The sequence below is a fragment of the Carassius gibelio genome, chromosome B7 (assembly GCF_023724105.1).
Source record: "Carassius gibelio isolate Cgi1373 ecotype wild population from Czech Republic chromosome B7, carGib1.2-hapl.c, whole genome shotgun sequence".
NCBI classification, from domain to species: domain Eukaryota; kingdom Metazoa; phylum Chordata; class Actinopteri; order Cypriniformes; family Cyprinidae; genus Carassius; species Carassius gibelio.
Window position 1 is genome coordinate 5044268 of NC_068402.1, and position 23584 is coordinate 5067851.

General features: G+C 39.0%; 1 protein-coding gene across 1 annotated transcript in view; it reads right to left on the reverse strand.

The window, feature by feature from the left end:
* dnah2 (dynein, axonemal, heavy chain 2) overlaps positions 1 to 23584 on the reverse strand; it is a 130388-nt gene that overhangs the window by 12583 nt on the left and 94221 nt on the right. Inside the window, exons 49-78 of the mRNA XM_052562068.1 lie at positions 23276 to 23474; positions 21785 to 22009; positions 21581 to 21685; positions 19677 to 19865; positions 19204 to 19289; positions 18995 to 19125; positions 18754 to 18903; positions 17136 to 17303; positions 16383 to 16543; positions 16145 to 16284; positions 14054 to 14186; positions 13062 to 13201; positions 12689 to 12899; positions 9885 to 10001; positions 9611 to 9752; positions 9171 to 9340; positions 8014 to 8130; positions 7731 to 7895; positions 7488 to 7613; positions 6954 to 7102; positions 6602 to 6668; positions 5533 to 5683; positions 4938 to 5086; positions 4733 to 4866; positions 4434 to 4578; positions 4039 to 4238; positions 3148 to 3274; positions 2820 to 3006; positions 2243 to 2391; positions 1510 to 1693 (exon numbers count right to left, since the gene is read on the reverse strand). Of these exons, the coding sequence (XP_052418028.1) occupies positions 1510 to 1693; positions 2243 to 2391; positions 2820 to 3006; positions 3148 to 3274; positions 4039 to 4238; positions 4434 to 4578; positions 4733 to 4866; positions 4938 to 5086; positions 5533 to 5683; positions 6602 to 6668; positions 6954 to 7102; positions 7488 to 7613; positions 7731 to 7895; positions 8014 to 8130; positions 9171 to 9340; positions 9611 to 9752; positions 9885 to 10001; positions 12689 to 12899; positions 13062 to 13201; positions 14054 to 14186; positions 16145 to 16284; positions 16383 to 16543; positions 17136 to 17303; positions 18754 to 18903; positions 18995 to 19125; positions 19204 to 19289; positions 19677 to 19865; positions 21581 to 21685; positions 21785 to 22009; positions 23276 to 23474 (4517 nt within the window). The remainder of the gene's footprint in view (positions 1 to 1509; positions 1694 to 2242; positions 2392 to 2819; positions 3007 to 3147; positions 3275 to 4038; positions 4239 to 4433; positions 4579 to 4732; positions 4867 to 4937; positions 5087 to 5532; positions 5684 to 6601; positions 6669 to 6953; positions 7103 to 7487; positions 7614 to 7730; positions 7896 to 8013; positions 8131 to 9170; positions 9341 to 9610; positions 9753 to 9884; positions 10002 to 12688; positions 12900 to 13061; positions 13202 to 14053; positions 14187 to 16144; positions 16285 to 16382; positions 16544 to 17135; positions 17304 to 18753; positions 18904 to 18994; positions 19126 to 19203; positions 19290 to 19676; positions 19866 to 21580; positions 21686 to 21784; positions 22010 to 23275; positions 23475 to 23584) is intronic.

Genomic DNA, 23584 nt, shown 5'->3' on the forward strand with positions numbered 1-23584 from the left:
ATAAAGCTACTGTAGCAACATTCCTAATCTCAAATAGCAGGGCATGCTAACAATGCAAAGGACATAGGTTCCCAGCAAATGCAAGAACTAATAACATCTATACGTTGAATGCAATGTGAGTTTCTTTGGATAAAAGCATCTGCCAAATGCATAAATACAAATTTAAACTAATGGTTAAATTCTCAGGGTCACAGAAAGTGTGGAAAATACTCCTGTAAAAGTAAAATAAAACCGCTTTTGGTGCAAAAAGTGGAATATATACATTCAAAAATCAAATTGAACACCTTAATACTGCAATAAATCAAGGTCGACACATCATCCTCTTAAACGTCTACAAACACTCAAGTCTCATTTAAGCTCAAGCGCTCAGAAGTGCATAAGAAAACCAATATCCAAAAGGTCTCTTCTGTGTCCCAATCTCATATATGAAACACCTGCAAGTCAGCACCTAGCTAGTAATGCACTTGCGTTCACAGAAAGAAGCCTTGTTGACAAGTTTTGAGTGACTAAGACACACAAGACCTCCAGTGACCTAGATGGCTATATCACTTCTTTAGTAGCAGAAATAAACTGCTGCCGAAAAAGTTAGGTGCCATGTCATATGTAGAGGCTGCGTCCGAAAGCAGTGTACCAAACGCAACTTTCAGAAGCCATCATTATTTTTTAGCTCAACAGTCACGGAATGGAATGCACAGGATTGTGGGATTCCAAAGACAGCAAAGGATACATCTATGCTGCCTTAAAATTCGGTCAGAAGAAGGTACCTCCGGAGACAGGAAGTAAAGCAGAATTTGGATTCGGATGTGCCTTGATGCCTTCCTGCCTTGGAATTTTAGAGTTTTGAGCGCAGCATATGTGTAACGTAATTACTCATCAGAAATGTAGTAAAGTAAGGATTACATATACTTATTCAAAAATGTAGTCAAGTAGAGAGTAAAAGTTGCTAATGTCTTTGATTAAGTACTTACAGTAAGTAATTAGATTTACTCAAACCCTTTACACCACTGACATTACTCCAGATCCTTCAGAAACCAATCTAACATGCTGATTTGGTGCTTCCCTATTAATATCAATGTTGAAAACAGTTGTGCTGCTCATCTATATTGTCATTTATATTGTCATTCCTTACCCACCTATTTGTATTTTTTTGTATTTTTTATTCCTTATTGTGTTTTTTGTTCTGTCGCTGTTATGTTGCACTGTGGAGCTTCTGTCACGAAAACAAATTCCTGGTATGTGTGACTATACCTGGCAATAAAGCTCATTCTGATTCTGATCTATTTTTTATTTTTTTGTGGCAACTGTGATACATTTTTTTCCAAGATTATTTTATGAATAAAGTAAAAAAAAAAAAAAAACATTGTAAATGCCTTACTCTCATGTTTGATCAATTTAATGCAATCAAATAGCAAAATAAAATAATTTCTTTTAAAACCAAAGAGTTATCAGAAGAAGCTATAAAGAGGGAGATAAATAGTGGCAAGAACACAGGCAGAGAGATCACTTCACCATTTGCAACTCCCTCTTTGATCAGTCGTGTTGCGATGGGAGCCTGGCCCTGACCCAGAGAGAGGGCAAAGAATCGCTGACCCATGCCTGACATCTCTGCCAGCTGAACCAGGGCTGCTGTTGGGTCCACACCAGGGGACAGCACAAAGATCAGAGGAGTCCTTGTGGTGCTGTCCGCTAAAACCTGAGGCGCGCACACACACACACACACACACACACACACAGAGTAAATGGGTTTTGGTGCAAATGCAGATGATTTTTTTCAGATGTTTTCTATTTTCAAAGTAAATGCAAAAGTCAAAATGCATACTGAAAATGAGAAAAAAATGAAAAGGGTGGGGAGGGATCAATTGCATTTAGGTAACCCTAAAGCATATCTGATTTATTTCATGCAGTCTATTACTCTCTTTCTAGAGGAGATGCCGGCCGGCTAAAAAAAAGCTCTGAGGTTGGTGAGTTGTGTTGGTTGTTATGCTCCAGAGATCCAGAGAGGTAAGAGTTAAAAAGCAGTCTCCCATTCAATTTTCTGAGTTCAAAAGCTGAAAATGTCAGCTTCTTATAGAACGGTGTCATTGACAATCTGAGTACATTTCACTTTAATGTAACACAAAACTTTACAATTTTCACATCTCGCCCAAGAGCCATTATGATATAAAGAACAAAAAAGTTAAGTTCATTTTCATACTACGCTTTAAGGTGAGCAGACATCTTTGTGTGTGTGTGTGTCACTCACAGCCTTCATATCAAGAATGGGCGGCTCTACGAACTGAGAGCCCAGGTTATTGATGACGAAAGTCGTGACGCAGAGAGAGACTCGATCCTGTCGGAGAGATCGTACAATCAGCATCCTCTGGAGCTCATTGCAGTTTTTTTGCCATTCTCCTGTGCAGAGAACGAAAGAGAGGAAAAAGAAAACAAAAGGCACAAGGTGATAATGTGTTTCATTTCACTAACTTTAAAAGGGTGTTTTCATTGACTTGTATTGTTTCAATATTGCTCTAATGATATTTTTTATTCCCTAACTAGGATCTCTGAACCATGAACCATTTTTTTAAGTACCGGCACCTTTATTTTAGTACCAGAACGGAATGATATTTACTTCAGGTTAATGGTAGATGCATTCTTCTGCCAGTGTGCACAGAACAACACTTTGAATCCATTCAACTCTGACATTAGCTCCGACTCCCATTAAAAACCATTAAGGAGCCAGAATCATTCTGACAGTAAGATTCCTAACCCAATCCAAACCTTATACTCTAAAATTCGGCTCCCACAATGTATGCAAAACTTGATGCCCACACACACATTACCAGGAAGTGGTGCTTTCTCTGGTTCTGGATTGGTGTACCAGAGGTGCCAGTCTCGAGGGTACTGCTCAAACGAGGCCATGAGTCCATGGAAATTAGTCAGTTTATCCAGTTCAGTTATGTTGTCCCAGTTAGAGTCCAACAGCCAGCTAGAGCAGGGGTTATCCATCTGTTTCTCCTTATCCAGAACCTAACACACACACCACACAGATTGCTTTATGTAACATGAGAACTTCTTTTTATTTTCAAACAAGTCAAAACAATCTTTATAAAAATCCAATTTTGGTACCAGAACACACACAAACACACTACTCCCCCCTGCAGCTCTCACCAGTCCCCCCCGGAGAAAGAAGCTGTATTCATCAACGTTGAGCTTTCTGGACGCCTCCAGGATCTTGGCGCACATGTGGAAACTGAACAGGAGCTTGTGACACTCAAACAGTCCTCGACAGGTGTATCTGCAAACAGATCAAACTCTCTGACATCACTCTGAAAGGAAGTCAGCTTAATATGATTTTTAAAATAAAATCATAAAAAAACGTGATATGACACCGAGCAAACACTACATGATGATGATTATGTATATGTGTGTTCATCATTTATGAAAAAAATGTGACTGACACATTTCAAAATAAATGTAGTTCTTTAAACTTTCTAGTTAAAAAACTACTAAAAAACAAAAACATACGGTTTCCACAAAATATTTTAAGAGTAATAAGAAATGTGAATGATTTCTTAAGGATCATGTGATACTGAAGACTGGAGTTATAGCTGCTTTGCCAGCACTGGAATAAATGACATATTACATTTTTTTTTTTTTTTTATAAACAGTTATTTAAATTATACTAATATATTACAATATAATTTTTGTACTGCTTCTTTCAAAAACATACACAAAAATGAAAAAGATTTGGTAGTGTATACAGTATATATAATTTTCAAAGAAAAGCTTTTATATTAAATGTTTTTGTTACAATTAAAATAGTTTTGAATAAAAATAGAATTATCTTTAAAAGAGATTTTCATGCTTTAAGACACAATAAAACTTATTCTTTAAAGGCATTTTGAAATTGGAAAAAGTACATGCTTACAGGCATCTGTAAGTTTTAATAAAAATCTACCTCTGGGGCATAAGTACAGTGAAAACACTCCAAAGATTGCACAGTAACAAAGTAGCATCTCTGTAAATATATGCATGTGTATGTGAGTTTGTGTCTCAGACCTGTAGACGGCATAAGTGTGGTGTCTGTTGAGGTTGTTTATCCTCTCCTCCAGTTTGTGGCTGCGGGGGCTGCTCTCTATACTCAGGGTGAACAGGTTGATGTAGGCGTCCAGAGAGAACTGATACATGGGATCTATATAGCCCAGATCATTCAGTACAAAGAACAGGATGGACGCCCTCTGGGCACAGGGGCGGTAGGCCTGAACACACACACACACACACACACACAGTGGTGTCTATAGCTTTATCTGCCTCTCCTGCTAACAACATCCTCATCTCAGCAGTCTTTTTATCTCTCTGCCTTATTCAGAGGTGCAATCTTTAATCCAATCTGGCAACCCTTTCAGCACCCTCCCCTCACACCGTCTCTCTCTCCTTGACCCCCCCCCCCTCACCTCTCTGGCGGTATCGATTTGGCTCTCGGTCAGTTCGCTGATCTCCAGTTGTTCTGCGACCTCCGTGGCCGTGACTTTGGAGGTCTGCAGGGTGTTCACCAGCTGAACGTCATCCAGCAGGGAGCCGGACGCCTCGTTCAGCAACCTGTACACACACACAAACAAAACGGATGAGTGCAAAATGTGAGACTTGCTAGTATAAATACACTGTTGATTAGAACTACTGATGTGTTAGTGGCACTTGTATGAAGGTGCTAATGCAGAGCTGTGACATGTGCGAGCGTGTGTGTGCCGCCCACCGCAGGATCTCGTCCTCCAGCTCCTGCAGTTTCCTCTTGCCAGAGGCGATGTTGATCACCAGAGAGTCCTTCTGTTCCTCCAGCTCAGGACGCTCCTTCCTCACCACGATCCCCAGCAGCTGGGCCTCCAGACCCTGACGCACACAGATTTCTGTTTCATCCTCAAAGACCTCGGTCATGGATACTCGTTCATTAACACACTGACCTGTTCTTTAACAGCAAAGTTGACAATGGTGGTTTTGGAAGAGATTTCAGGGGTGTAATGCGGATTGGACAGTTTGGTGGTCATGTAGAAACGGAATTCAGGACTGTATTCCACTTCTTTATCTCCTAGTTTTAACAAGAAACGCCCACCTGCAGAACACACACAAGAGATATGTAATATTTCCTCAGATCATTCCTTGTGGAATCTGAACCTACAACACTGCCAAGCCAAATTTGTAATAACTGTGCCAAACTTTACTTGCTCCAGTGACAGTTTCTCTGGCCCTGATATATTTTCCTTATGCTATTTTTAAATATTAGAAACAAAATACTGATTTTTTTTTAAGCTATTTTACTTCATTAACTGTATTACAGTTTGCATGATGTAAAGGTAATTTTATAGCAAAAAAAATATATTTTTTAAGTAAAATAACCTTTGATTAGCATTAAACCAGTAAATTACACTGATATAGCATCAAAAACGGCTTTTAACAAACCCATTACATCCTGCATATTCTGTCATCCTGATTGTTAAGCAATGTTATCAGTCAATGGTGAGTCGTGTGTGTGTTTGTGTGTGTATAGAGGGGACTGACCAACTCTTGTGAAGGACTTGTTGAGAATGGGGGCTAGTGATGGATCTAGTTCCTCTTGGACGTTCTGCAAAAGAACTGGGGAACCAAACTGCACTGCATTCTCAAGGATCCGCAAAAAATCCGGCATCTGCAGGTCTATTACCTTCAACCCCTGAGAGAGCGAGACAACGTGAGACTAGAAGAGAACATGAAGGACACACAGAGGACGATATAATGACATCAACTAAGAAGAAAAGAGTAAAGGTAGCGGAGTGATAAATCAAACGTGATAAATGAGCATAGAAGACAGAAAACGGGATGGAGGAGAGCTGGAGGAGGCAGAAAAGAGGCTCCGGCTCTGTCATTTTGTTATTGTTCGTAAATGTCAGCGTTTAACTGTAGCGTGTGAACGGCACTCGCCGCTCCAGACACTCACCACTACAGATGTGAAAAGACCTGCAAGAGGAGGAAAAGGTCACAGACAGAGAGAGAAGAAGAAAAGAGGCTGAAGCTGAACAGCAAATTATCCTGAGAGATGAATCGAAAGTGTGCGTCCACCTATGTCTCCTTCTATACATCTGTCTGTCTGTCTGTCGTTCAGCAAATAAACCCCACCCCACACACCCCAGCACAGAGACACAGAGAGCGAGTGTATTATTGTGGCTGTGTTCAGAGGGAGTGCTAACTGGAAGATGTATTCTGTTGTAGGAGAGCAGGTGAGGAGATACGGCCTCACAGGGGACGCAGTTTCCAACTCACAAGAGAACTGAGTTTGGAGTTCTGTATTCTAATTAAGGGCTCTGAAACCGGCGCGTCTGTGGGTTAGACGGTGAGTCATGTGACGAGGCATCGTGACTCTGAGCAGGTAATGTTGCCACTGAATGTGGGTTATGTTTTTCTCCATGGAGAAGTAGATCTAACACTGTCTGATAATCCCAGCAGTCTCAGTTTCCATTGTTTCTGCCCTGCTCTGATGTCTGTATTCATTGCCAAGACATTTACAGCAAAATAATGTAGTCTGAGTTCAGTACAAGGATTAAATTAACTCATATATATGGGATGTGTGTGTGTGAGAGAGAGAAATATTCACCCGTTTGGACTCCATGTTCTTAATCCACTTTTGCGCTTGTCCTTGAGGGTCCACCATTAGTGGCCATCTGTGACAGAGAACAGGGAGAAGGAAACATTAGCTCTCACTAGAAATGCATGTCACTGTATCCATAAATAGGCTATTTCCTAATAATCCATAATCAAATAAGTTTGGTGTGTGTGTGTGTGAGGAAAGGAAATTAGCATTAGCTATAAATGAACTATACAAAAAAACTGAGCTTACTATTATCTTTAGCTAATTATTCTCCAATCACTATTCATTACTGCTCATTATTCATGAGATATCATCATTATTCTAATGAGTGTTAAGGGATTGGCTCTCTGGGCCTGACCGATTGCCACGGGTGACGATGACTCCGTTCTCAGTGGAGAAGGCATCAGACGGAAGGCCTTGGATATTCCATTCGCGCACCGCCGTGGGTTTAGACAGGAACATGGCAAAGCTGAACCCCGGAGAACACGGCACCCCCAATTCTCTCACCTAGAGATGAAAAGGGTAGTGGAGGATTCAGGCAAGGACATTTGAACGAGAGGAAAAAGAAATTAAGTGTTAGAGCTGTCACCTGCATAATGTCATAATATTCGAACCTGTGAAGTGCGCAATACTATGCAATACTGAACCAGTTTTCAATGCAAAACTATGAATTCAGTTACTGCAAGGGCTCTAGATCAGTGGTTTTCAAGCTTTTTTTTTAAGAGTGTACCTAATTTATTATTTTTTTTTTCAAATTGATGGAAAAAAAATGAATTTCGCAGACAGAAAGATTGCCAGACAAGAGGAGAGACAGACAGATAAGAAAGAAAAGAAGAACACAAAAAAACAAAAAATGACAGACAGACAGAATAACAGACAGGTAGACAGATACCTGTTTCATCCAGATATTTGTGACCAGCTCATCTCTGTAGTTGGACAGGAAAGGGCCCATGTAGGACAGGAAAGCAGCAGCCAGCAGGCAGTCTCCCACCAGACAGGACATGTTCTTCTCCAGACCCTGAGCCATCACACACACTCACAATCACAATCACATCAGAGACCCCTGGCTGCATTTTCACATCCTCATATAAAACATCAAGGTGACTGGAGGGTGACTGTGTGTGTTTGTGCGTACAGCCACTGTCTCCTCCCAGCGAACTCTCTCTCCTGCCAGTCCAGACACCAGCTTGCCGGCCCGGTCCAGTTTGAGCTCCATGTCCTCTGATTTCCTCCGTAGCTCCTCTTTCTGAGCCAGCTTTTCATCATATTGCCGCTTCAGCTGATCCAGTTTCTCTCCTACCTATAGAGAGACACACACAAACATGTTTTTAGCACTATATAACTCAAACAGTATTAACATAAAGTCACGCCCACATGCATGCACAAATATAGTGCAGGACAGACTGACACATGCTGACCTCTCTGAGTTTGCCCTGGGCGTCAGCCAGAGAAGCCTGTTTCTCAGCCAGCTGAGTCATTGCTCCATGCAGCCTGGCTCTCTTTGGCTCAACCACCCTGTAGATACGGCCATATACCTGATATATACACACACAAAAGGTATGAGAACATAAAAAAAAAAAAAAAAAAAAAAAAATTCGTGTCAAGACCCCTTTACACCAAGAATGATAACTTTAATATTATCTAAAAAAAAAAAAAAAAAAAAAAAACTATAAAAATTAAATTATATTAAAAAATTAAACTATAAAAGTGCAGTCAGATTACTGAAATTTCAGAGACATTTTGCAGGCAAAAAAATGTCTATTGTCAAAAGTGTAGCAAGAAGTATAACTATGCTATAGTCACTGCAAAAAACAACTCATGCATTACAAATTAGCATGACCAAAATCTGTGGGGAACTTTCTCACTCTTACACAAAACTCTTGATTGCACATTTCTACTGAAATTTCAAAATTTCACAAGTTAACAGTAAATGTATTACTGCACCTTAGAAGAACCCACTATTTCAAGAAATATATTATGGGAATTTATGTAGGAGGACTTTTTTTTTATTTATTTTTTTACTTTTTTACCAGCTAAAGAACAATAAAAACATTGAAAAACAAAAAGATCTGATTAAAACTAAAATCGTGATTGTCTTATTATCTTTTCTACCCTATTGTGATTTATATCTAAGAGAAACAGCTTTTCAAATGGAAAAGAAATACATGGTGGGACCTGATTTTGTCTATTCAAAATTAATTGGATGGTTGCTGTTTTCTAATTACTGAGATCTCATGTAAGTGACAGATGACAGGAATTTATTGGCCAGTCATTGCGCCAATACACACATTATCAGAGACAAGACATTGTTGTGAGGGGGTAGGTAAGCTGATGTGCATGGATAAATAATTGATTATAAATACCGAAATACATAAAATAATAAAAATAATTTTGGATTTTATGGTGACTTCAAAGTTCTTTGAATAAACAACTGGTGCTGATTGTAATATAGTTACCATTATAGTTTTTGTTTTGGTGTGCACTTGCTTTAGAATATATATATATATTTAATAACAAGGGCAGCACAACACCATTTTGGTGTCATAACTGTTGTAACTGTTCATTATTGTTGTACCTCCATGGCCCTGACCCACATGCAGAGGGACTTTGCAGCGAGCGAGACCCGTCCGATGATCTCAGGCTGGAAGTCGGGTTGCGTGCAGTAATGTCCAATAGACTTCAGCACGCGGTCGGAGATGTTGTCCTTATCAAAATTCACCAACTGCTTAATGAAGTTGCCCTCTCCTAAAAAACAAATGGCTTGAATTCAGCCTCAGGCAAGCACATATTTCATTTTTTTCTGCAATCTGTTCTGCGGTTATGTGCTTTCTACTGCATATATACTAGCGTGCTAATTAATCACCCAACCCTCCCCTTTCTCTGTTTGGCTCATGTGATTTTGGTTATACAGTAGTCTGGTATGGATTTCATGCCTGAGCCAGTGCCTGAATTCATGTGTGACATCAGTGTGATGGAGTGATTTAATAAAGATCTGGAACTCTCTCTTTCTCGTACCCAGTTGTCTCTTGGCCTCCGCCCAAGTTGGATCACATCCTCTGAGGATCATAACTGCTTGCATGACGGTTTCCACAAGAGCTGGAGGTCTGCCATAAGACTTGATCTCCGTCATATCTTTCTTATTCAGCGACTCCAGGGCCTGAAGACAGTCCAACAAGATTACCACAGTTTTTTCACGTGCTGATGAAAACATTATGCATCACATATTCAGTTGGCTCTGTAGCTGTATGATGTCGTATTGAAAGTAATAGTTGCATGAAAGCAGAATGACCTTCATGGCTTCCTCTAGAGCAGGAAGTGCTTCATCTAGGTCTCTCTGAGCGTTCTCAGCCATGGCCTTACACTTGATTTCTTCTGCTTCTATTTTCTCACTGTGAGCACCCACCGCCTACACAAAGACACACATTAAGAAACACACCAATCTTAGAAGGTTATAAATATTCCAAGAATGCACACTACCTAACACATACAAAAAGAAAAGCAACAACACACAAATACGCACAGTCATAGAACCTTTTAGCAAACACAAACATCAATATGCAATTACAAAAAGAGGATTGCAGAGCAATATGACAATATTTGTCTTTCAAACATTCCTTCTGTATCTCACTATGAGAATCACCTCGGGATAAACCAATCCTGGAAGCACCAATTACACCACATCTGTCAGCTGACAGACCAATCACGACAGTCATGTGACAGTCCAGCCCCCATAGATATATCACTGCATAATGGTCCCTACCTCATTCTTGTTTTCATCCATGTGAAGATCTTTTGGAATTCATAATTCATGGTTGCCCCCTTTCAGGGTCAGCTGCTTAACTGTTCTCAGACGAGCCATCAAGGTACGTCGCCGAACTTTTGCTGAGAACGGTTTTTCACTGTCAAGGTGGAAGCTATTGTTAAGAGACAAATGAACGAATTAATGTGTTACGATGAATTCCCTAGTCTGTCTTTTTTCTAAGCGATACATGATGGTGAGCTTAGCACCTATGGGTGTGTATGCCCTAGCGCAGCAGTGGCCAAAACTGCTTTACACATTTCCTCCACGAAGGTCTGATTGTACCAACACTAAGATGACTAAGGGAGTGTGGTCACTCAGTCATATTGATTGCCCTGAACTGACCGAGGAAATTGCGGCTAACAGAGATAATGCAGCTCCTATGTGATCAGTCCTGGCTTCTCCCGATGCTCTTTGGGCTTGGCCCGTGAGAGGTTAAACCTAATACTACTGGGTTGCCTCTGAGGGTGATCGAGACAATTCAGAACACAAGGACTGCCTCGACGCACTTTGCTTTTGATAAGAAATTGAATATTTTCGAGCAATGGTAAGGCTCCTTTCGCTAAAGACTGCATTATTACTAGCTCATTCATCTGCAAAGCGGGTTAGTGAACTACATGTTTTGCCAGTTCCTAACTCCTGTATGCAGTTCACTATGGACTCGAGAGTGTCTCTGAAAAATAATTGAGCATTTGTGCCTACGGTGAGCAAGTCAGCTCTAGCCCATAATCAAGTGGATTTATTGGATTTTCATCTGCCGCCCTTTTTGTCACCGGAAGGAGAGCGGCATTCATTGTCTGTTCCCTATCCATTCATCGCGTTGCTGTGTAAACATAACAAAACAAGTAATCAGTTATTTGTTTTATGTGCTGATTCTCATAAGGGTAAACCCATTTCTCATCAGCGTCTGACCCACTGGGTAGTGGAAGCTTTTAAATTGGGTTATAATAGCATAGGTCTTATTCCTCCAGAGGGAATGAGGGCTCATAGTACCCAAAGCTTGGCCACCTCGTGGGTGGCGTTTAAGGGCATTTCAATTCAAGATATTTTTGTCAGATCTTATAGGCTGGTTGTTACTGCAACTTCGTAGGCTCATTCTGTCCTAAATGTGTCAAATAAAAAAAAAATACGTACAGAGGATGTTTTTATGTTTCACATGTCTCCGTTCTATTCGGTGAATAGTGTAGGGCTCTATCTCACATCACTGAGTTGGTTGACATGCCTGCTTCGGACAGCAAATCTGCAATACAGAAGTTGTCTATATCCCATAGTGAGATACTGAAGGAATGTTTGAAAGAGAACTTTAGGTTACTCACGTAACCCTGGTTCTCTGAAACATGAGTTAGGTATCTCACAACACTTGCAGCTGCACGGGAAGAGACATGTGGAAAATGAGGTAGGGACCGTTATGCAGCGATATATACAGGGAGGTGGGACTCCCACAACACTGTCATGATTGATCTGTCAGCTGACAGATCAGGTGTAATTGGTGCTTCCAGGATTGGTCACACCCGAGGCGATTCCCATTGTGAGATACTGGGGTTACGCGAGTAACCTAAAGATATCAGCCAATGGCAAAAATGTGTCAACCAGTACCATTTATAATGCAGTATATTTATCACACATTAAAAGTATTTTGTGTTTAACCCTAATGATACAAAACAAAAAAATATTAAAAGGTTAGTTCACCCCAAAATGGAAATTAGACTATATTTTACTTAACCTCGAAGCATTCTAGGTATATATGATTTTCTTCTTTCAGATAAATCCAGTTGGAGGTATATAAAAAATTGTCCTGGCTATTCCAAGCTCTATCATTCCGTGTCATACACAGAAGCCATTCCAGCAGATGACGCAGCACGTATGCGCAGCACACACGCCTCTGAGATACGCTAGCCTCGCAAGTTTCCAGCAAAGGAAGCAAAGTTTCCTTACTTTAGCAAAGGAAAGCCAGTCTCCTCTTGGTTTATATTGAAATCCTCCAACATTTTTCTTTGCAAATCCTCGGTTTGTACTTATAATTCATGACCGGTGTTTTGTTTTGTTCTCTCTCAGCATTTGTCACTAATCACACAACGCCAGCGTACTACGTCATCAGCCGGAATGGCTTCCGTGTATGACAGATACCGGAAGTGAAAGAAAAGTGTTTATTACGTTTGAAATATGGATATTTTTCTTACAAAAACACATGGATTCGGTATAGGAGGCCTTTATGAACCCCCTGGAGCCGGAGGTTGGTCATAACTTTTAGCCTTAATAAAGAGCTTTTACATTAGACAGACCGACACACGCACCTTCTGCTGTTCATCTGCCTCTCTCTTCTGCTGCACAATGACAACTAGATATTCCTCACACTGTTTCTGGAACTCTGCCACTTTCTTCTTGGCCTCTTCCAACTCTACAGACATGGCCTCCACCTTACTGCGTGTGTCGTCGATTTTAAACAAGCCATTCCTCAACTTAGACACTTGCTCTCCGAGCTCGCCACGCTTCTCAAACAACAACCTGAGAAAAAAGAGAGTTTCAGAATACTCTGTTTTATTTAGTTACCATTAACAGACAACAGTAAGATGGAAACAGGAAACTACCATGTCTGTTAAATGTTCATGGCAGCTAATCCCCCCCCACCCAAACAACAGGAAAAATAAAAGTGTGTTGGATTCCTACTTCTTGTATCCAGAAACCAGCTCCAGGTAGTTGGTGGGTGTGACGTAATTGTGTCTCTTCAGTTCTACTTTCATCCTGTGAGAGAACTGGGCCACAGACTGGTGCATGGTCACAAAGATGCTGGAAACATTAGTCTGGATCTGTGAAGCCACCAGAGAAATTACAAGATTTGGAAGCCTCCGTTTTAAACAAACATTGCACAAGGTCAGAACAGTAGTATGATTAACCCAGAATATTCCTTAAACAGACTATAAAAAAAAAACTAGCATTGAACTCCCTCTAAACAACAGAGAGTCTCAATGGTGAACCTCAAGTCAAAGTGATGTGCAGTTAAAAAACTGAACAAAAAGAAACACGGATTGTATGACATCTCTCAAAGGAAACAAAAGATCAGCACAGAGATGAAGGATGAAAGAGTCAAAGACACTTGAAATTCAATTAAACTAAGATTCAATAACAGCTACTAAGAGATGAAGTACCTCAAAAACAAGGCTCTGAACCAGTTCAAGGAACAAAAACGAAAAAATGGAAACAAACAAAATTTTGACAGGAACAGATCCAAAACAGTAACAAAATAAAATGTTATTGTTCCGAACAGAATCGAAAAAGTGAAATGACATTAACTGGTTTATAACGTCATTTTATCGTTCCAGTTGATATTTGAAATTTGCTGTCCACCAATCAGGAAATCAATATATATACACCAAATATATTTCACTTAATCATTGACAGATTAACAAAACAAAAGAAAAAAAGGTGCTGAGTTTAGGTTCATTGATGCAATCCAAAGTTCTCTGAAAGGAAAACTAGACAGTAGAAAGTAGTTTTCTTTATTTTACAAAAGCTGTAATGTTGTATTTATTTTACAGTTTACTTAATAGGGAAGGGTTCAACTAATTTAATCCATAACATAACTTTATGTATTTGTTTAGAACACATTGCCAGCATTTGGAAATCAATCAATGGATCATATTTCTTTTGATGCGTCTCACCCCATCCTCGGTCCCCAAAGAGAGTCCATCCAAAAATCTTTCAGCCACTTCCAATAGAGCGTCACGTGGCCATTCAGAGAACCAGTCTATCGTTGTGCAGTTCACAAGGGCTGGGTACTGTCGAATACGGTTCCTAAACAAATACACACAAGCAAACATACCCATAAAGCCTCTTTTATGTAGACAGTTCAAGATTGTTTGCATTGATTGTCACAAACACTAATATCACCCACCGGTCCAATCATGCTTATTAAAGTCAGACCACTGCCAGACCAATCAGAGTGAGAGCTTAGATGATTCGGGCTGTCATATTTTATGAGTCAGGGCCCTACGGGTCACATTACGCACAACCGCCTCCTTCATGCGACGGCAGATGCAAATGAGTGATTAACGAGAACATTTCCCATGCATGGTTCTATAAGCGTGACAGGCATAATTACAAAGCAAGAATGTTTTTGCCAGCTGGTGTCTGGGGGCCAATGAGTAATGTACTGCGTCTACTTATCACAGTCTCTCATTTAACCTAATATTTACCTGTATTATAGCCCTTCCTTGTTATTTTCATTGTCATAGTTTAGCATTATTGATTTGGCACACTATAACTATTGACTGCAGCTAAGCAGCTACTGCTTTGGCAATACAAATGCACTGTTGTTTGTCATGCCAATAAAGCCCCTGAAGCTGAAATGGACTGAGACACAGCAAGCTAAAGATGGAAAAGTAAACAGAAAGAGAGAAAGGCAAAGCCAAATTTACTACATCGTTTATGAAGAAGCTTGTGAGTTTTCGACAGCACACGGTAAAGAGATTATAGATGGAGGACAGAGCTTTGTCTTCCTGATGTGTGTGAAATGACAGTGGCAGGGAGGTTTACTCCCGCCGTTTCCTCTAATTTTACACAGTTGTATCTCGCTTCCACTTTGAACTCGCACACTGAGTCATCGGTTGATTCATAAGCTGTACTGTGCGCGGGTCTGTTTGGTTAAACCGTATATTGCTGTTCACTGTGAATCAAGGCTACAGAGAGAGATCTTAAGCCATAAGAAGCCACAGGACGGATCTCAATGTTAGCATGGTAATCAAGGCTGACTCCGTATTTAAGCACACAAGATTATAAGCAGTAGACATGCATGTGTGCTCTATTACAGTCAGCTATTGAATCCATGCACATGGGATTTTGTGGAGACTGAATGTTGAAGTGGTGGCGGGTTACAATCATGCCTTTACATGTGATATCCATAGTATGTACTGTACAGTAACTAGCACAGTATGTCTTTGCCTGCCACACTATGAAGGACACTGATTGCCTTTTCTCATCGTCTTTATGTACACTTCTTTATGTTAATTATTAATACTAATTGCCACATTGCTCAGTAAGTTCTTAAATAAATCTTTATTGATACTTTTAAATGTATTATTTGTTACATTTAGGCTTATGTTATGCTTTACACATTCCATTTATTTTAATAATTAGGCATGCGCTCAGCCTCTGTTTTTCTTAGTGTTGATATTATTTATTATTATTACTATTGCAATCATATTGAATATCATATTGAAAAACAGTAGCCCAATAAATTAAACAGTTGCCCAATAAATTAAATTGTTAAATTAATTCAGTATGACTACACGTTAATAATAACAATTTAAATTATAAAATTGAATCAAAGAAATGAATTACTATTGAAAAAATATAACTATAGATTTTTTTTATATTAACATTAATAGCAATAGTTATTTAAATTATAAAAATGAAATCAATAAAGATAAAAATGACTATTGCAATAATACAATTATACTGTAAAATAAAGTATAACAATAATTATTATTATTTAAATTTTACAGTAAAATTATGCAGCAATTTATCAACTTGTATTTTTGCAACTCTGGTGGATCATACTGTACAGAAAACTCACAACCCAGTATTATTTAATTTAAAATGTTTTCATTTTAAAAGTGATATCATTTCTTTTTTATTACATTTGCACTGTTGTTTGCTCCATTTCTTATTGTATGAAGCTTCGCTGCAAATGCTTACCAATATCAATGCAGTTTTTTGTCATGCAAATAAAACACACTAAAACAAAATTGCACCTGAATGGATCTCCTACAGGGCTCATGCACAGCACAATGTGCAGGTTGTTTCTGACGCGCTCTATCAGGTAGTTAAACATGGCATCTGACGTCTCCAGGATATTGTCCTTCCTTGCGGAGTCTGACAGAGCATTGTGAATCTACACAAACAAAACATGTTAAAAATCTGCTCTCATTGTCACTTAGAAGACTAAACCTTACAGTCACGCACATTAAAAATGTATTCAATCACACACACCTCATCGAGCTCGTCTGCTTTATAGAGATTGGGCACCTCCCCTGAGCTCAGAATGTTGTTAATGTCTTCAAGAAAGGACTCGTCCACGATCTGTGTGTCATTAAACAGGAACACAGTGGGCTTGTTTTCCACTCCTGTCAGGCGATACAGCTTTTTAATATCTGTATGAAGAGAAGAAATATGTCAAATATTCCATTGAGGCCACATTAAACTGTTGTGAAGGCTACAATGTGCATAACATAATAGATCGTTTGGTCCTGAGCGCTAGGGCAAGAGGCGTTATTCCTCAGCATTTGGAAACATTTACTACAACATGCCACAGGACAAAATATCAAAGCCTTTGATATAGATCAAAAAAGCTTTATATTTGAGATCTGAAATTGAAAATATAACTCAGCCAACTGCTTTACATTACTTTGTGTTGAAATACTATTTAACATGCCTGAATGTTAATATAGCCATTTCAACTACTGGGAACATGGCTATAGATGCTGGTTTGCTGATGTCCCAACCAGGCTACTTAATTAACTTTGCCTTGGTCAAGTAGCTGGACTGAGAGAAGACTGAAGTAGCTCGTGAGATGTTTTGAGAGGCTTCTTATATGTTGTTGGTGCTAGCGATGCCAATGTCACGGTTCGAGTCCCAGGAATGACACATGATTATAATGCGTACACCTTTAATGTACTGTGAGTTGCTTTTGGATACAACTGCCACACAAATAAATGTAAGTTAGAAATTGTGTGCAGAACTCACCTTCTCTGAACTCTTGTTTGTGGTACTGTTTGGTGACCTCCACCTGGAAGATCGTAAACTTACAGATGTAGGCGGCAAGTCTGGTTAAACTTTGTCTGCCTGAGCCACCGATACCAACCAGCAACATGTTCCCCCGGAGCTGACTGATCACACGTACCAAACGCGTTACTGAGGGGGCAGAAAGAGGGCGCTGTTTCCATCTCATTCATTTACTTGCATTAAAGGCAAAATATATAAGTCTTTGCCACTAGAGGGCGCGTATTCAAAACAAACAAAGAAACAAAATTGTAGTTTGATGACCCCATGACTGAGTGTGGAATCATGGCAGCTGTTGTCTTCATCCCCACAGCCAATGCAATCCGACGGGACACAGGCAAAGTAATGTTCAGGGATGAGCTAATGATTTATTAATGTAGTAGAATGAAGCTGAAAGCCATTACAGAGAAACAAGGCCGCTGAATGAGCGTGACACACTACCGCTTCAGCTCTTTCCGCTAGCGAGTATGTGGAGTAAAGCAGCGCTGTTTTATCATACTAGATACATTTAAAAGTTCTGTTATAATGTTATTCTGTGCAGTCTCATCTGTCTAATGAAATGCATTACTTATTAAAGCATATTTGGTAGTTCCATGTTTTCTACAAAACAATGGAAATCGGGGGTGTATTCAGGATACTGCAACACTGTACTAGTGCTTTTTTGTAATATTTTGATAAAAAAACAATCTTACATATTGTGCCTTTAATCATGTGTGTCATTTGGTCAATGCAACATTTACAAACACAAAGTATAACACATTAAAATGTCAATGCATACAAATACACAGGCACACATCATTGCTGCAGGAGGCCAAACAAACAACCTATCACAAAGGAAACTAATTGGCAAAAACCATAATTAGTTATGAACACACAGTCATATAAACATACACGTTATGCTTGCTAATTTCGTAATCAATCAGCTATGCACAGCGGCATGTCATTGAACTGAGTGTTTGTGACATGCGAGACGCATTCACCGAGCTGAATGTGAGACCACTTTAATGTCACAGTGTGGCGTGTGCGTGACAGGATGCATATAAAGCATTCTTATATGCGCTTTTGACAGTAAATGCCTGCATGCGGCTGAGTGACGTATAGGCTGGGGAACCGGCCACCTAATTATTCTCCCTGCTGAGGGGTTTGTAATGCGATTGCGTTTTTCTTTGTGGGAATGAAAAGGGTAATTATTCATGCTTGTGGGGGATCTGAGGGCTGAAGTGCATGTGATTTTGAAGAAAGTTATATTTGTGCGAGCACTGAATGAGACTGGTCACTGAATTATGGGACTCCAGAGTGTGCTCTGAATTATGGGTATTGCGATATGGATGTAAGCAAATGATGAGAGCTGTAATATTACTGCGCCATGAATACGGATGGCTCCAAAAGAACAGAGCTGGTGGAATTTGTTTTTCATATGATGTCATAATCACAATGACACCTTGATATACTCACCCAGAAGTAACTTCACTCAAATGCACAATTGTGATAGTCCATGGAGTTAGCATTGTAGGCTCACACTTGCAACCTTTTGGGATAGATCTATGCTAAACTACTCAATTCTCTCTGACTGTGCACGTACCATGTTCTATAGCATCTCTAAAGAGCACCAGACTCATGGGCACCACACCAGGCGTCAGGTTATAATCCTCCAGCTCGTTCTCCATATGAACCTTAAGAGCTTTAAAGTCCAACAGGTCCTCATACACATGCGGCTCCCTCAGGAAGTCACCTACAATAAAAACACATAACAATTATACTTAGAGCTAGGAGGGCCCAGTGACATACAGATTAGCAGCGTGTGTGCGTGTATGTGTGTGTACCAAATAGAGGAGGCTGTTTGTTGGGGCAAATTGTGTGGTAGGGGACATCGAAATAAGAAGCCAGTTTTTCTGACAGAAGTCCCACAAAAGTCTCCATGTCTGCATGATCCACCAGTCGATCAGAGAAGACCCTGAAACATACTCAAAACTTTACTGGTTTGTTCCTCTAACACAAGTATCTGTGTGTGCAGATCTGTGCCTGCTTGTACCTGAAGCACTCATGGATCCAGAGGCGGGTGATGCTGTGTTTTGTGTCGTGGAAGTCTTTGTGTGCTCGCAGTAAACCCTGGAACACCTGCAGTGGAGGACATATTGCACATGGACAAAGCCTTCAGTCTAATTTCTTGTTAGGTATAAAAAAATCTATTTTTTTGTCTGATCAAACTCAAAAGAAATACTCTAAGTGTCCTTGCAGCCTCAGGTGCTTTCAAAGCATGTTCTGAAAAGGTGTTATTTTGTACAGCCATGTACGTGATCAAAAGTAAGAGACAGTCTTTTTTCAGTCAGTCAGTCTGTTCCTTAAACACATCTGAATCTTAGGCATGCCGTCTTAAAGTGGCAAAACGGACTGATATGTTTTGATTCAGCTTTCTGGAATCAATCGGTCTGAATCGAAACGATATTACATTCAGACTGGGTGTACCTAAACCACATTTTGACAATCACACATGATGTTAAGTACCCTGGAGATGTCTCTGAGGTTAAACAGATAATGTATTTTTGCGGGCGTGGGTAAGAAGCGGGTGGTAATGGCGTGGTAGAGCTCCAGGGTGGCCTGAGTCAGAACCCCCCCGATGGGCTTCACCTCCTCCTCAAACTCCTGCAGCTTCTGACTGATCATGGTGCCATAGATACGCTTTATCTGAGACTCCTGGAGAGAAAAGAAGAGGAGAAGGAATTACAGGGGTGGATAAAGCCGGAGATAAATAGAGCAGATAAGACAAAAGAGGAAAAGTAATTGGTGAACTTGGTGAAGCACAGAAACATCATATTAAACCACCATCTGAGAAAAGAGAGGTTTAGACATTATTGCATATATCACTGCACCAGGTTCAAATGGGTTATGGGCAAGATTTTCAGTGAATGACTCAAATTTTAGTCTGTTCTTTCCACACAGCTATCATATGACTACATAAGACCTGGAATATAGCACAAGATATTTGGACCCATTTATGGTGCTTTTACGATGCAGTGCTTTTATGTGCTTTTTGGAGCTTGACAGTCACAATCATCATCCTCTCATCCCTCATGCATCTCATCCCTTTTGTTTTCTACAGAAGAAAGAAAGAACTACACAGGGGTGAGAAAAAGCTGACATTTTTCATTTTGTGGTGAATATACTACTTCAAGTAAAACAGTATCCCCATTTTATGCATTTCTTTTTATATATATATCAAAAGCCATTTTCTATAATGAAATGTTTAATGCATTTTTGCAACAAAAATATTATAAAGAAATAGTATATAAAAAATTAATATATATTCAGAATTCAACAACTGAAAAAATGAATGCAGTTTTTATTCCTTTTTAATAAAACAGTTTTCATTATTCAGAAAGTGTGAAATAAAATATTTCCGCTTTTTCAATAACTCACTCCTAATATTATTGACTCCTTTATGATAAATTGCTTGTAAGTGGCTTTAAACTAGTTTCAGACTGGGCTGCGACAAAAATACTAACCATTGATTTAATCCAAATATAACATCTGTAGTCATGTGCTTTAAAGCGTGGTTTATTCCATTGCTTGCTATGCGAGAACTGCACTGTTCTCGGGGAACATCCTGCACTGTTCCCCAGCCAGCTGCTTGACTTACAATGTTTCTCTTTGCACATGTACAGTATTATGTGAAGCATTCGTATAGTCTATTTATTTTTCCTTTTCAGTCCATGTATAGATAAACATTTATATAAAGTATATTCATATTCAAAATCTGTTAGTAGGTTAGTTGTGTATAGGTATAGTATTATGTGAAGCATTCGTGTAGTCTGTATTTTTTAGCTTAAGTAGAGGTAAACAGTATTTATAGTCAAATCTGTGAGTAGGTTAGTTGTGTGTAGGTTTATACTGTTTTACTTCATTGTTGTATGTCTGTGTATTTCTTTAGCACCGTGGTCCTGTGAGATACCACATTTAATTCCACTGAATGTCCACACATGTAGCGGAATGACAATAAATCTCAACTTGACTTGTATTGAAATTCTTATTATTTTCTTCTTCTTATGCCTATTTTTCTGCACAGCTGGAAACAAATCAAGTATATTTGGCAAAGTGTCTCTCTCTTTATCAAATAATATTCTATCTCCACAACAATACTTGCATGATTAAAGTTTTCATACATCATTGCAGAGTTTTCAGTATTTAAAACGACAGCTATAGCATCATCACCATATTTTAATACTGAATTGTGATTAGTCCTTTTACGTTAAAATTTATTTGCATAGAAAAATGACTTTTTCTTTCCTTTTTAGTTATTTGTCAATAGCTGCTTTACACTATAAAGCTGTTACATGCTGTAAAGCGCTGCAGTCATACTTCCATCATAATTTCATCAATTTACACCTAGCTTAGAGGGAATTTCTACTCACTGTAGGAAATGTCATGTTGATAAGATTAAAGCGACTCTGAAGGCGACCTGATATCTGCGTCCTCCCTCCACCAGGGGGCCCCATAGCAGCCAGCAGAAAAATGTCCTTTTAGATCATGGCAAAAAAGAGAGAAGACGTAGTTATATACACATCTAAAAAATATACTTATATAAAAAGGAATAAAACGCATCCACACAGTCTTACCTTGATACACTTGTGGATCTGTTTCTGGCGGTCGTACCAGAAGCCATAGTCGATCCAGAGACGGAGCAGCTCCAGAGGAGGCTGGGAGCCAAAGTCGTCCATGGCGGGCATGTTGAGATCATCCAGGAAAACAACCATCTTTTTCCCTCCTACTGGAACATACACACCTTTAATCCTCTTCTCCACTCGAGACTCGATGATCTCCTGCACATTATTAGAGCTAGTCTGAAAGAAAGACAGAAAAAGAATGTTATTAAGACAAGAACATTAACAAGTAAACCCAAAGATGATCAAATATTCAGTGAGCGTGTCTGCAGATTTGGAGATTAGTGGAAAACGCTTTATTATAATAACAAATGATGAGGATGATAGTTTGATAATGATTGATAATGATAATGTTCTAATATTTGCTCGTCAGGTTGGGCCTATCTTAGCAATGACTCATTACAGTTGTGTAAATTATAATACTATTTCTTAATATTACCGTTTCAACTATATTTTTTGGTCAAACAAATGCACACCCGATGAGCATACATAAACTTAAAAAAAAAAAAATACAAAATCTTACCAACTTTCGAAAGTTATAATACACTTCATTTTTGTTCTCTGGAGATATTTTTATTCTAAGCACCAGAACTCATAACTATTTTAATATGTCAGTCTTTTATGCTAAGAAATATTCTTAACAAAACTAAAATGACCTATTATTCATTCATTATTACTCATTCTTTTATTCAACCCAAATTACAGCTCTCTTATTACAGGGGCAGTCCCCCTAGAGACACCTGGTGATGGTTCATGAATAGCCCTTTTAACATTTCTTCTTCCAGTGCTATCTCTCAGTGCACTTATGTTTTCTTTGCTTATATTTCACTTGCCAACACAACACTGTCCTTTTATTTGTTGTTAAATAAATAAGTGCTGTCAAACAATTAATCATATCCAAAATAAATGTTTTTGTTTACATAATATGCATATATGTGTGTGTGTGTGTGTGTGTGTGTGTTATGTTTGTATATAAAAAATATTTATATATAATATAAAATATAAGAATGTTAATATATAATTTGTGCATATATATATATACATATATGTGTGTGTGTGTGTTTATATATAATAAATATACACAGGTCACACACACACACACACACACACACACACACACACACATATATATATATATATATATATATATATATAAAATGTAAACACAAACATTTTTCTTTGGATATGATTAATCATTTGACAGCACTAAAATAAATGCATAATAAACTTAACCAAAAATATAACTTTTATGGTTAAGAATATTTCAATATATATTCATATTCCTGCACACTTGTTTAAGTGCTACCTTACCAAACCTTTGCTAATCAAATATCTTTTCCTGAAGACATTTTACTGAAAAAAGATTTTTCTTTTCTTCTTCTTCTTTTTTTTCCACAGAGTTCAAAAATGTACCTTATTACTAATACTAAAAGTGTTTCTGATCACCTGTGAGGACATGTTGATGGTGAGCATGCCCCACGTGGCTGAGTCCAGGCTCTGCAGGACATTCTGGGCAACTGAAGTCTTTCCTGTCCCCACTGGACCCGTCAGGAGCACAGGGTGCTGAGCCGACACCAGAGCCTTGACCAGATAATGATAGCGCACAGTGTCCACGGTGGGGACCATGATCTTATAGAACGGAGCACTGCAGAGAGACAGGTGATAATTAAAAAGACGCCAGAAAGAAAGTTGAAAAGTGGGACGGCTAAGTATGAGACATGCTTCAAAAAGAGGACAAAAATGAAGAGCAAAAGT